At 43.5% G+C, this 13,831-nt stretch overlaps 1 protein-coding gene across 1 annotated transcript in view; it reads right to left on the reverse strand.

Moving 5' to 3' along the window:
- The window catches only part of SLC6A19 (solute carrier family 6 member 19), a 64,502-nt gene that overhangs the window by 21,930 nt on the left and 28,741 nt on the right, over positions 1-13,831 (reverse strand). The window contains 3 exon segments of the mRNA XM_026659241.1: positions 3,172-3,284; positions 4,437-4,547; positions 5,585-5,766. Of these exon segments, the coding sequence (XP_026515026.1) occupies positions 3,172-3,284; positions 4,437-4,547; positions 5,585-5,766 (406 nt within the window).

Here is a 13,831-nt window from a genome sequence, read left to right on the forward strand (position 1 = left end):
GATCATGAAACAATGAGAAGTTCTGTGCATTCACATCCAGAATAGTGTGCTCAAATAAGGCAAGATGCATATATCTGCACTGTGACAGATATTGCAACCCTATGCAATATCTTTGGGGACCATATTGTATTAAGTTTACATATCACGGTGGGCCATAAATTATATGCAACTCCAAGGAAGAGGGGTATCACAGCTCCTCCATGAACCAAAACAGTGGGGAGTGATTAAAGTGAATCACTTTGTAAACACCTCCAGAGAGGTATCACTCCCTGGGAGGCTTGCATATTCTGGTTCAAACTCGGTTTCCCAGAGACCAAGAGACAAAGAAAGGGATTTTTAATATAAAAAGACTGTGTTTAAACTGACTCAGGAACTACTTTCTCATCCAGAAAACATAATAAGTTTAGTGTGTTTAAATCTGTTTATTGTTGTTGTTATATTTTCTCTGTATGCTTTTACTTTAAGAATAAATGTTCTTGCTGAGAAAAAGCTGTGAGGTAACCTGTAACTGCTGGCAGTACACAGTTCATAGCCCTTGGAGAGAAAGCAACATACAGGCACTGGTCGTTAGGAAGACTGGCTTGCTGGGGATATCATAGGGAGCTGAGCCACCTTAAAATGTCCTGATCAGAAGGGAGTGGGACAAGGATCCCTGACTAGAGACAGAGACCTGAGAACCTGACTAGGCACTCCTGGTGTGGACCATGGAGGGGTGGATACAGATGCAGTACCCTGAAACTGTGACACACACATTACATACATTCATAAAGTTTAAGGCCAGAAGAGACTATTAAGTTATCTAGTGTGAACTTCTATGTCTCACCTGCCACTAAATTTCATCCAGTTACCCCTATATTAAACACATTACATTTTGTATAATGAGAATCCCATAGCAAATGGGCACAACTGATATTTGGTTACAAAGTGCCTGTAACTTTCTGGTTAGCATAACTCAGACCCCAACTCCATCCATTTATCATAATTTCTATTGACTTCATAATATATTTTATCTCTCAGGGGATGTAATGTATTTCTTGAGACCAAATCCTGCAATCTTTAATTTGTTTATTCAGACAAAAAGCTTGGTGAAGTTAAAGGGAGTTTTGCTTGAATGAAGTGAAGGAAGAAATGCATTATCTGGACTCTGAAAAATCAAAGGACTACATTGTCCACTATGTATCAGAGGGGTAGCCGTGTTAGTCTGTATCCACAAAAACAACGAGGAGTCTGGTGGCACTTTAAAGACTAACAGATATTATTTGGGCATAAGCTTTTGTGGGTAAAAAACCCACTTCTTCAGTTGCATGGAGTGAAAATTGCAGATACAGGCATAAATATATATTGGCACATGAAGAGAAGGGAGTTACCTTACAAGTGGAGAACCAGTGTTGAAGGCCAATTCAGTCAGGGTGGATGTGGTCCACTCCCAATAATTGATGAGGAGGTGTTGATCATTGATGATGCGCTGGAGAGGTTTTAGCCAGGAGCTGTACGTGATGGCCAGTGGGGTTCTGTTATTTTCCTTGTTCGGCCTGTTCTGTAGTAGGTGACTTCTGGGTACCCATCTAACTCTGTCAAACTGTTTCCTCACTTTCCCAGGTGGGTATTGTAGTCACCTACTACAGGACAGGCCCAACAAGGAAAATACACCACTGGCCATCACGTACAGCCCTCGGCTAAAATCTCTCCAGCACATCATCAGTGATCTACAACCTATCATGGAAAATGATCCCCCACTCTCACAGGCCTTGGGAGGCAGGCCAATCCTTGCTTACAGACAGCCCCCGAACCTGAAGCAAATACTCACCAGCAACTACACACCACACCACAGAAACACTAACCCAGGAACCAATCCCTGTAACAAATCCCTGTAACAAACCCCATCTACTCTAGCGACACCATCATAGGACCCAACCACACCATCCACACTATCAGGGGCTCATTCACCTGTACATCTACTAATGTCAAAGATGCCGTCATGTGCCAGCAATGCCCCTCTGCCATGTACATTTGGCCAAACCAGACAGTCTCTACGTAAAAGGATAAATGGACACAAATCGGACATCAAGAATGGTAACATACAAAAGCCAGTAGGAGAACACTTCAATCTCCCTGGACATTCAATAACAGATTTAAAAGTAGCCATCCTTCAACAAAAAAACAGACTTCAAAGAGAAACTGCAGAGCTACAATTCATTTGCAAACTTAACACCATTAATTTGGGCTTGAATAGGGACTGGGAGTGGCTGGCTCACTACAAAAGCAATTTTCCCTTTCTTGGTATTGACACCTCCTCATCAATTATTGGGAGTGGACCACATCCACCCTGACTGAATTGGCCTTCAACACTGGTTCTCCACTTGTAAGGTAACTCCTTTCTCTTCATGTGCCAATATATATTTATGCTTGTATCTGCAATTTTCACTCCATGCATCTGAAGAAGTGTGTTTTTTACCCACAAAAGCTTATGCCCAAATATATCTGTTAGTCTTTAAGGTGCCACCGGACTCCTCGTTGTTATTGTCCACTATGTGTGGAGAAAACTCAGGCATAGTATGTGAAATGCCATGAACTGCCCAAAGATGGAATTTCTTTGGAATTATCCTATTTAGGGAGCAGGGATTACCCAGCTGCAGACTTGACTTGGATTCTGCTCCTTAAATTTACAGAGTTGTTGAGCCCTACAGAGGCTCTGGCTATCTATGCAGGAGCCTTGTGACTCTACACTGCTTCTGGACCCCATGGCATGATGAGTTCGGAAAAAACCAAGTTCCCACAGACTGGCCTATTTTGCCATTTCCTCCCCTGCTTTACAGCTTTGCTCCAAAGGGTGAGGGAGGGAAAAGGGGAGGAGACATTCAGTATGTAGTGACTCACATCATACAGCTTTATTATGCTGAATTCATTAGTATTATAGTGCATTGGTGTGCTCTGCTAGGATACGAGAAAAGAACAAGAGCTTCCAAAGGATGCAGAGAAAAGGGGGTTGAAGTTGTACTCTTTTATCCCTCCAAAGAAGATGTGCTGGGTCTGAGTCTTCTGAACTTTTGGAGCTGAGAACTATCCAGCCCTAAATAATTATGCAATTAAAGGGCAGAATCTAACTGCAACACTTTATCTCAAATAATGAAATACTGATATCAAATTGTATTTTTTGTGCTTGCTACTTACTGAATGGAATTGTAACTAGAGAAGGAGATGAGGCCTCCAAAGGCAAGGGAGAAAGAGTAGAACACCTGGGCTCCAGCATCCAGCCATGTGACTGGGTTAGCCAATTCAGTAACCTGAAGTATCAGACAAAAAGCTTCGTGAATGTATAATATGACATCTTATGTTGTATAATATTACAGCTTATGCTGAATATCAGAAAGTCATACTAGTGACTGGAACAAGATCATTGGAGATGATGGTACATAGTTAATTCTCACTCTTAAAACATGGACAGCAAACAAAATGAGTGCTTTTATAAACTTCTTTTCTTTGTGTTTCTTATGTGTTAAAATTAAATATAAGTAGTTTTTTAAACAAATATATAAAAAGACAAGATTATGCAAATAATCGTCTTCCTGTAGGTGATAGTAGGTTCCTTATCTCTTTCCTCCAAAAAGTGTTTAAGTTGTACCACTTAATACTGATTGATCAACAGATAAACCCTGATATCTTGGCTTCCCATGGCAGCTGAACACTTCTTTTAGTGAGAAACTGCTCTGAAAATAAACCATTTTAATACAGATATCTGGACAGAAAATTCCAAGATAGGACTATAATCCCATCCTACGTCCACCATTTATGTTTCAAACTCAGGCTGAGTGCTTTCTACTGGTAGAGTATGGAAGCATTCTAGAAGCAGAATGTAGTCGGAGGTGAGAAAACAGTTCACATTGTTCTGGAATTATCCCTCTGGCCCATTCAGGAGTTCAACAACATAATTTGAGGGGAGCATATATTCTTTCATGTCTGAAAGAATAATCAGCATGATATGGTGATTGGTTTGAGACCGTAATTACCACTACAACAGAAGACCCAAATGGCTAGCATGCAATTATTAACAATTTCCTAATGTGTTCCACTGGGAGCTGCGGGAAATGGTGGCCTGGCCTGCGCCGCTTCCCGCAGCTCCCATTGGCCGGGAACGGTGAACTGCAGCCACTGGGAGCTGCAAGCAGCTGTACCTGCGGACGCTCAGATAAACAAAGGGTCTCGCAGCCTGCCAGGGGCTTATCTTGAACAAGCCGCGAACCAAGTTTGGGAACCATTGCTCTAATGCAAAGAAGGGCTCTACCATCCAACTCAAGCCTTAAGGAAATGGCTTTTAGGATGCCTGAAGGATAGTCAGAATACATACTGATGGAAGGGGTTTATTTTCTACTTGTCATTAATGATACAGATATCTACTTAATGGCCTCATTCACAGACAAAAGAATCCAATCACTTACATTGGGAGTGAAGAGATATACAATTCCATTGACTGACCCTTTCAATGTCAAGCCACGGATCAGGAAAATGGTAAGCACAACATAAGGAAGAGTTGATGTTACATACACTGCCTGGAGAAGGAACATATAAATATTTAAAAGTATGAGATAAATACTGTTTCTTGAAAAATAAAGAAATGAGAGAAGAAAACAATGAAATGTGAAACAACAGATAAACAATAGAAAAGAGTGTCAAATTGGTCATGATTAACATACTGTTGGAACTCTTATGTTTGAGAAATGCAGTACACATGTATATTTTGAGTTATTAATATATATATTTTGAGTCAGTGCTCAACTTAAGACAAGCTGTAACTCTTCAGCATTCAAGTCAGGTCATTCTGTCATGACCGCTAACTATGAAAAAAAAATCTACAACCTGATGTCTGATTATTACTGTTGCTATTACAAAAATTTGGGAGCGACTGAATGCTCAACATTTTTAAAAATCAGGGTACTTATTTAAGTGCTTACCTATGCACTTAGGAGCCTAACTTTATGTACCGGTACTCATTTTTGAAAACCTTGGATTTGGTATTTAGATAGTAAGTATTGAGGGATGAGCACAAACCCAAATAAGGATAGACACACATGATTTGAGAATGGTCATACCAAAAAGATCAGTCTATTGGATCTTTCATTAAGACATCTTAAAGGTAAATAAGATACAGAATGAGAGAAAGGTTTGTTGAGATCATGGAGCTGGATCCAACTGAATCCACACATAAATTGAATCCCCATTCATCCTGCTTCCCTGTTCAAAAGGATTGCTGAGATTGCTGGGGGGAGGGATAGCTCAGTGGTTTGAGCATTGGCCTGCTAAACCCAGCGTTGTGAGTTGTGAGGCGGGATCTGGGGCAAAAATCTGTCTGGGGATTGGTCCTGCTTTGAGCAGAGGATTGGACCAGATGACCTCCTGAGGTCCCTTCCAATCCTGACATTCTATGATTCTATGATTTTTTAAAAAATTGATATTAGCAATAGGATTACTTTTGTTTATGAAATATGTAGCTTTTATAATATGGCTAGTTTCACATGTCCTCCTGTATAAATAGGGAATCACAATAGAATTTGTATATCTCACGCTCATATAAAACAAAATGTAGTACCTTTCCTGTTGTTTCAATGCCTCTGATTGTGCACACATATAGTACTCCCCAGGCACATGTTAAACACAGTAAAAGCCACCACTGTATGGTGCCTGAATCATCAATGGAAGTGGAAATATTTAAAGTTTCTCTATACCAGAAATAATCTACGGGAGAACTCTTGGCACACTCTTCTACGTAACCTGTAACCATAAAAAGATGGTCATTCAGTAAATTTATTATAGATATGTAAAATAATTATACACCAATGGTCTAATTCTATCCTAAATTACAGAACTGTAATCCCACTGAAATTTGATTGGTAAGTCTCAGAACCTCTTAGAACCTGGTTTCATGGGAAACTGATAGATTCTTACAGAAGGTGGCCAGCCTAATGGCAATTCTCATGGAGAATTTGTTGTTTTATTAAACCCACCCTATATATGAAATCTGTGAAGCTGAACAGGAGGAAGACTCTTGTATATGAGTTTCCTTTCCCACCTTTTATTGACTAGCTATGAGGGGGTTATGGTGGCTTGGGGAGAAAAAAGTGGGGAGGGAAGTTATGAAAACAGGTACAATTTCTACAGGATGTATTTTGGCTTCTTTTTTTTCCAAATAAAAGAGATGTATGCGTGGGTGTTCTTCAGGGAGAGCTTCCTTCTCCAAACTCAATTAAAAAAAAAATCTTTGGGCCTTCCATTGTTTTTATCTTGCAAGACATCTTGTCTGAGAATTCCCTTCTGGAATGTCCTTGAAGCAAGAGTCCCTATTGCCATTAATTGTCCTCTTTCTTATCAATATAAAGGGCACAATTCTAGAGTTGGAGCAATGTACAGGTGGATCTACTGATTGTTGATCTCTCTGCATGAACAGGTAAGTTTGGCTAAATGTTAATGTATATATTTAGGAACAAAGAAAATAATGATATGATAGGGGACTCTATCCTGGGAAGTAGTGACTCTGATAAAGATTTGGGGGTCATGGTGGATAATCAGCTGAACGTGAGCTCCCAGTACAACACTGTGGCCAGAAAGATGAATGCAATCCTTGGATGCGTACACAGGGGAATCTTGAGGAGGAGTAGAGAGGTTTGTATTTGTATTTGGCACTGGTGCATCAGCTGCTGGAATATTGTGTCCAGTTTTGGTGTCCACAGTTCAAGAAGGATGTTGAGAAAGGTTCAGGGAAGAGCCACAAGAATGATTAAAGGATTAGAAAATATGCTTTATAGTGATAGACTGAAGGAGCTCAAGATTTAGCTTAATAAAGAGAATAAAGGGTGACTTGATTACAGTCTATAAGTATCTACTTGGGGAAAAATATTTAATAATGGGCTCTTCCGTCTAGCAGAGAAAGGTATAATACGATCCAATAGCTGGAAATTGAAGCTAGACAAATTCAGACTGGAAATAAGGCATACATTTTTAATGGTTAGAGTAATTAATCATTGGAACAATTTAGCAATGGTTGTGGTGGATTCTCTCTCACAGAACATTTTAAAATCAAGATTAAATGTTTTTCTAAAACAGACGCTCTAGGAATTATTTTGGGGAATTTCTGGGACCTGTGTTATACAGAGTGCTTCCTGACACAGGGCAGCTGGCACCAGTACTCAAGGTCAGGAAGACCTGACTCTAGAGGAGAAGCAATGCATTGGACTCACAGTCCAAGATATGCCAGGCTGATGGCCACCAGGCCGCAATGGTGGAAAATGAACTAGGCAACAGGACAAGTTCCCAGGAGCTGAAACAGAGGGTGAACAAGTCCTGCGGTTCCTGACAGAGCACTCTGGAAAGCGCAGCCAGACATGATTAATGTAACAGACAATCAGGAAGTTACAGGAGGTGAAAGTCACTGTGGATGGACAACACATACTGGAGCAGAAAGGCAGCACTTTGCTTCCACTTCAGATTCAGCTGCCACTTCAAATCCTTCAGCAAACAGAAAAGCTGCAGGAGCAACTGCAGGAGATCTGGGCCAATAGCAACATCTCCACCAAGTCCAGCAACTGCTGTTGGAGGTTGAGTTAAAATGGGAGATGAAGAAAGAGGCTGCTAAAGAAGCAACTTGGGAGTCTGAAGACGGCGAAGCCACACAAGACCTCCCAGCTTCAGGAAGAGCTGAATAAGCTCACCAATAAACTGAAGCATAAGCTTAAGCAGCTACAGTTGGAGAAGGAAGCTTTTTACAATGATAGCAGGACCAAAATCAATGAGCTTCAACAAAGGACAGATGACGAGCTGAAACCTCTGCAACTCCACAATCAGAAACTGCAACAGCTATACCATCTCTCTCTGGTGTGTGCAAAGCCAGCAGAAGCAGCATGAAGTGGCTCTGCAAGCCCTCCAGGACCAGATCTGGACATTGAAGATGCAGGAGATGAAGCTGCTAAGGGACCAGAACACAGTGCAAAGCCTAGAACTGCAATAGCGGCAGAATGAGGAGGCGATTGTGAGACAACACCTAACTGCAGGAATCCTCCTAAGTCAAGGGCCCCCTCCTGTAGCAAGTTAAGGATCTGAAAGGACTAAAATGGTGGTCCAGGAGAGAGAAGAGCTGTGTGAAGTGGGCATGAACATGGACATTGAGATGGAAAACATGGTAACTGTTTACTAAGGGGCTTGCATCCCCACATAGTGCAGGAACATGGATTCACCACTCAGCGAAGGACTTATAATCAATACCAGCCAATACAGAATTGACTATAGAAGCTGCAGTATTGGTGGTAGCCTCTACAGCTACCCAAGCAAACCCAACTCCTCATGAACAAGGTTAGAAGACAACCTTAGAAAACATGGTTGCTACAGCCCACTGGGCAAAGTAGAAATCATAGAAGAATCATAGAAGATTAGGGTTCAAAGAGACTTCAGGTGGTCATCTAGTCCAACCCCCTGCTCAAAGCAGGACTAACTCCAATTAAATCATCCCAGCCAGGGCTTTGTCAAGCCAGGCCTGAAAAACCTCTAAGGATGGAGATTCCACTACCTCCCAAGGTAACCCATTCCAGTGCTTCACCACCCTCCTAGTGAAATAGTTTTTCCTAATATCCAACCTAGACCTCCCCCACTGCAACTTGAGACCATTGCTCCTTGTTCTGTCATCTGCCACCACTGAGAACATCTTAGCTCCATCCTTTTTGGAACCCCCCCTTCAGGTAGTTGAAGGCTGCTATCAAATCCCCCCTCACTCTTCTCTTCTGCAGACTAATAAGCCCAGTTCCCTCGGCCTCTCCTCATAAATCATGTGCCCCAGCCCCCTAATAATTTTTGTTGCCCTCCGCTGGACTCTCTCCAATTTGTCCACATCCTTTCTGTAGCGGGGGGCCCAAAATTGGAAGCAATACTCCAGGTGTGGCCTCACCAGTGCTGAATAGAGGGGAATAATCACTTTCTTCAATCTGCTGGCAATGCTCCTAGTAATGCAGCCCAATATGCCATCAGCCTTCTTGGCAACAAGGGCACACCCTTGACTCATATCTAGCTTCTCATCCACTGTAATCCCAAGGTCCTTTTCTGCAGAACGGAGGCTTAGCCAGTCGGTCCCCAGCCAGTAACAGTGAATGGGATTCTTCCGTCCTAAGTGCAGGACTCTGCACTTGTCCTTGTTGAGCCTCATCAGATTTCTTTTGGCCCAATCCTCCAATTTGTTTAGGTCACTCTGTACCCTATCCCTATCCTCCAGCGTATCTACCTCTCCCCCCATCTTATTGTCATCCGCAAACTTACTGAGGGTGCAATCCATCCCGTCATCCAGATCATTAATGAAGATGTTGAACAAAACTGTTCCCAGGACCGACCCCTGGGGCACTCCACTTGATCCTGGCTGCCAACTAGACATCGAGCTGTTGATCACTACCCATTGAGCCCGACGATTCTATCCACCTTATAATCCATTCATCCAATCCATAATTCTTTAACTTGCTGGCAAGACTACTATGGGAGACCGTTATCAAAAGCTTTGCAAAAGTCAAGGTATATAACATCCACCGCTTTTCCCATATCCACAAAGCCAGTTATCTCATCATAGAAGGCAATCAAGGTGGTCAGGCATGACTTGCCCTTGGTGAATCCATGTTGACTGTTCCTGATCATCTTCCTCTCCTCCAAGTGCTTCAAAATGGATTCCTCAAGGACCTGCTCCATGATTTTTCCAGGGACTGAGGTGAGGCTGACCAGATTCTCCTTCTTCCCTTTTTAAAAGATGGGCACTATATTTGACTTTTTCCAATCGTCCGGGACCTCCCCCGATTGCCATGAGTTTTCAAAGATAATGGCCAATGGCTCTGCAATCACATCAGCGAACTCCCTCGGCACCCTCAGATGCATTGCATCCAACCCCATGGACTTGGGCATGTGCAGCTTTTCTAAATAGTCCTTAACCTGTTCTTTCACCACTGAGGGCTACTTACCTTCTCCCCATACAGTGCTGCCCAGTGCAGCAGTTTGGGAGCTGACCTTGTCTGTGAAGACTGAGGCAAAAAAAGCATTGAGTACTTCACCTTTTTCCACATCATCTGTCACTAGGTTGCCTGCCCCCTTCAATAAAGGTCCCACACTTTCCCTGAACTTCTTCTTGTTGCTACCATACCTATAGAAACCCTTCTTGTTACCCTTCACATCCCTTGCTAGCTGCAACTTTAATTGTGATTTGGCCTTCCTGATTACACCCCTGCATGCTCGAGCAATATTTTTATACTCATCCTTAGTCATCTGTCCAAGTTTCTACTTCTTGTAAGCTTCCTTTTTGTGTCTAAGCTCACCAAAGATTTCTCTGTTAAGCCAAACTGGTCGCCTGTCATATTTGCTGTTCTTTCTGCACATTGGGATGGTTTGTTCCTGCACCCTCAATAAGGCTTCTTTAAAATACAGCCAGCTCTCCTGAACTCCTTTCCCCCTCATATTAGCCTCCCAGGGGATCCTGCCTATCAGTTCCCTGAGGGAGTCAAAGTCTGCTTTTCTGAAGTCCAGGGTCCGTATTCTGCTGCTCTCCTTTCTTCCTTGTGTCAGGATCCTGAATTCGACCATCTCATGATCACTGCTGCCCAGGTTGCCACCCACTTCTACTTCCCCTACCAATTCTTCCCGGTTTGTGAGCAGCAGGTCAAGAGGAGCACGGCCCCTAGTTGGTTCCTCCAGCACTTGTACCAGGAAGTTGTCCCCAACACTCTCCAAAAACTTCCTGCATTGTCTGTGCACTGCTGTATTACTCTTCCAGCAGATGTCAGCGTGATTGAAGTCCCCCATTAGAACCAGGGCCTGTGATCTGGAAACTTCAGTTAGTTGTCCGAAGAAAGCCTCGTCTACCTCATCCTTCTGATTTGGTGGTCTATAGCACACGCCCACCACAACATCACCCCCTTGTTGCTCTTGTCGCTAAACTTAACCCAAAGACTCTCAACAGGCTTTTCTCCAGTTTTATACTGAAGCTCTGAGCAATCATACCACTCTCTTGCATACAGTGCAACTCCTCCACCTTTTCTCCCCTGCCTGTCCTTCCTGAACAGTTTATATCCATCCATGACAGTGCTCCAGTCATGTTAGTTACCCCACCAAGTCTCTGTTATTCCAATCACATCATAGTTCCTTGACTGTGCCAGGACTTCCAATTCTCTCTGTTTGATTCCCAGGCTTCTTGCGCTCATGTACAGGCACCTAAGATAACTAGCTGATTGCCCTACTTTCTCATTATGAATCAGGAAGCCTCCACTTCTGTACCCTCTACCTTGTGTTTCCTCCCAGTATCCCACTTCCTCACTTACCTCAGGTCTTAGCTCTCCATCCCCCAGCGAACCTAGTTTAAAGCCCTCCTCACTAGGTTAGCAAGCCTGCCTGTGAAGATGCTCTTCCCTCTCTTTGTTTGGTGGATCCCATCTCTTCCTAGCAATCCTTCTTCCTGGAACAACATCCTATGGTCGAAGAATCCAAAGCCCTCTCTCCAACACCACCTGCATAACCACACATTTACTTCCACAATTCGATGGTCCTACCTGAGCCTTTCCCTTCAACAGGGAGGATGGACGCGAACACGACTTGCACCTCAAACTCCTTTATCCTTCTTCCTAGAACCACATAGTTTGCAGTGACCCGTTCAAAGTAATTCTTGGCAGTATCATTGGTGCTCACGTGGAGAAGTAGGAAGGGGTAGTTGGCCAAGGGATTGATAAGTATCGGCAGACACTCCGTCACATCCTGAATTCTAGCTCCAGGCAAGCAGCATACGTCTCAAGTCTGGATGGCAGATGGATGAGTCTAAGGGAGTCCCCGACCACTACCATCCATCTCCTCCTCTTGGGAGTGGTGGTCGTGGAACCCTTCATCCCTAGGACAATGTATCACATGCCTTTCAGTCAGTGGGGTCTCCTTCTGATCATGGCACAACTCAGTGCACCACAGGACCAAAATGTGGGTAGCCTTGAAGGAACTAAAGAAAATACACTCCTCAAGAGACTGTACCCTGGCTCAAGCCATGAAACAAAAGCAAGAGTTAGCCGGCCTGATGATAAAAGCAAATGACAGTTGCTGTTATTGAAGAATCTGAGGGAGCCCCATGAAAAATCCTTCAACAGTCCCATGGTATCAAGACCCAAGGTAAGAGAATTGAACTCCTAGAGGGTGAGAGGCAGCCCTCAAGAGGGGATTGAGTCCCAGGAAATGTCAGACAACACAGGACAGATGGGGTGAGGCAGTGCCTCAAACCCCTGAAAGGGAAAGCTGCCAGGCTGGTGAGGAAGAAAGTCATCCCCAGAAAGGAGCTGAAGTACAAGAGGAAGGACTGAGACAGAGATTTTGGAAACAGCAGTACAAGACCCTAATCAAAGTGGAGCTAAAAAGAAGTCTAGCTTAAAGGTAAATTGGGACCCTTCAAGGGAGGAGAGTAAAAGTGATTCTCCAATGGATAACATCACACATGAAGTGATGTGGATCCAAGAGACTCAGAAATGGGCTAAGCTGTTACTGAAGGCTGTAGGAAAAAAGATTAGATTGGTAATAATGAGAAACCCCAAGGGAGAATTAGGCTAGATATAAGACAACCTTAACTCCAAAGGATGTGCCTGAAAATGTATCCTGGAAGGCTGTGTCTGAGAAGATCAAGAAGCAGCCTGACTCAAGTTTGCTAATGGTCAGAGACTAATGCTGTTAATTATCTCTGGCAATACGAAATATACAACTTGTTTTGAATTATGATGTACAAAAGACTATAAGGGAGTTTGTTTGCCACACAACCAACGTAGGACTTTGTGAATATGACTTGCAATATTGTTGTACTTCAGTGATGAGAATAGAAGAATGGTTAAATGATTTGCAGACTTCCTTGAGGCAGTCAAACAAGAAGGACCTCCCTGGCTGGAAGAAATGATTGAGAGGTGACCTATGTCAGCAGTCCTGGAGAAGGTGCTTAATAAGGTCACCCTGGTTGAGCCCATTTAGACATAGGCAAATACTTAATCTTGCCTTGGGAAGGGCAATGTTCATTTTTTAAAACGGGGTGGCTGGTCCCTAGGGGAGTGGGGGTCAGGCACCCAGCTTACCTGGGACAGGATCTGCTAAGGAGAGTGACCCAACCCAGATCCACCTGCAGATAGTTAATTGCCCAAGTAGCTGGGAAGCAGTTAATTAGGTAAGAAATACTTGGGTCTAATAAAGGCTCGTGAGGGCTTAGTCAAGAAACCAGGGTAACAGAAGCTCCTGAGGTGAGAGACTTCTCAGGGGGAGCTGGTTAGGAAGCTATTCCAAGTGATTTCTACCTGGAGAGCAGAGGCTTATGGAGAGAGGAACAGGCAAGGGACAGGAACAGCCCCGGAGAACAAACTGAGTGTGGAACCTCCTTGGGAGCTACCAGTGACTTGCTCAACAAAGGGGAAAGAGTGGAAGCCAGCTGAAAACCCAGCAGAGGCCCAAGCTTCAGGCAGGAAATTCAGACTGAGAGTGTTCCATGGCTAGAAAGGCAAGACATAAGATTGATTAAACCAGAGGTGGAGAGTTCCCAGTGGAGCAGCTGACTGAAGCTTTCATTTATGTTTTCCTTTTTCTGTTACAATAAATGAGACCATCAGAAGAGGTTTCTCCTTAATACTAGAAAGGCCTGCTTGGTCTTATACCCAGATGGGGAGAAACTGAGGCAGGGTCTCACCTGCGACACCATGCCTGACTGCAAAGGGGAGTGCTTCCACTTCTGTACTACTTCATACATTCATGGTCAGTGTTCATCAGCCATTAGTCTTTCCATGTAGTGGGGCAATATTTCAGCATTTGTTGTTGATTCAAG

Source organism: Terrapene carolina, unplaced genomic scaffold (genome assembly GCF_002925995.2).
Source record: "Terrapene carolina triunguis isolate 2854851 unplaced genomic scaffold, T_m_triunguis-2.0 Scaffold613, whole genome shotgun sequence".
Lineage (NCBI taxonomy): Eukaryota > Metazoa > Chordata > Testudines > Emydidae > Terrapene > Terrapene triunguis.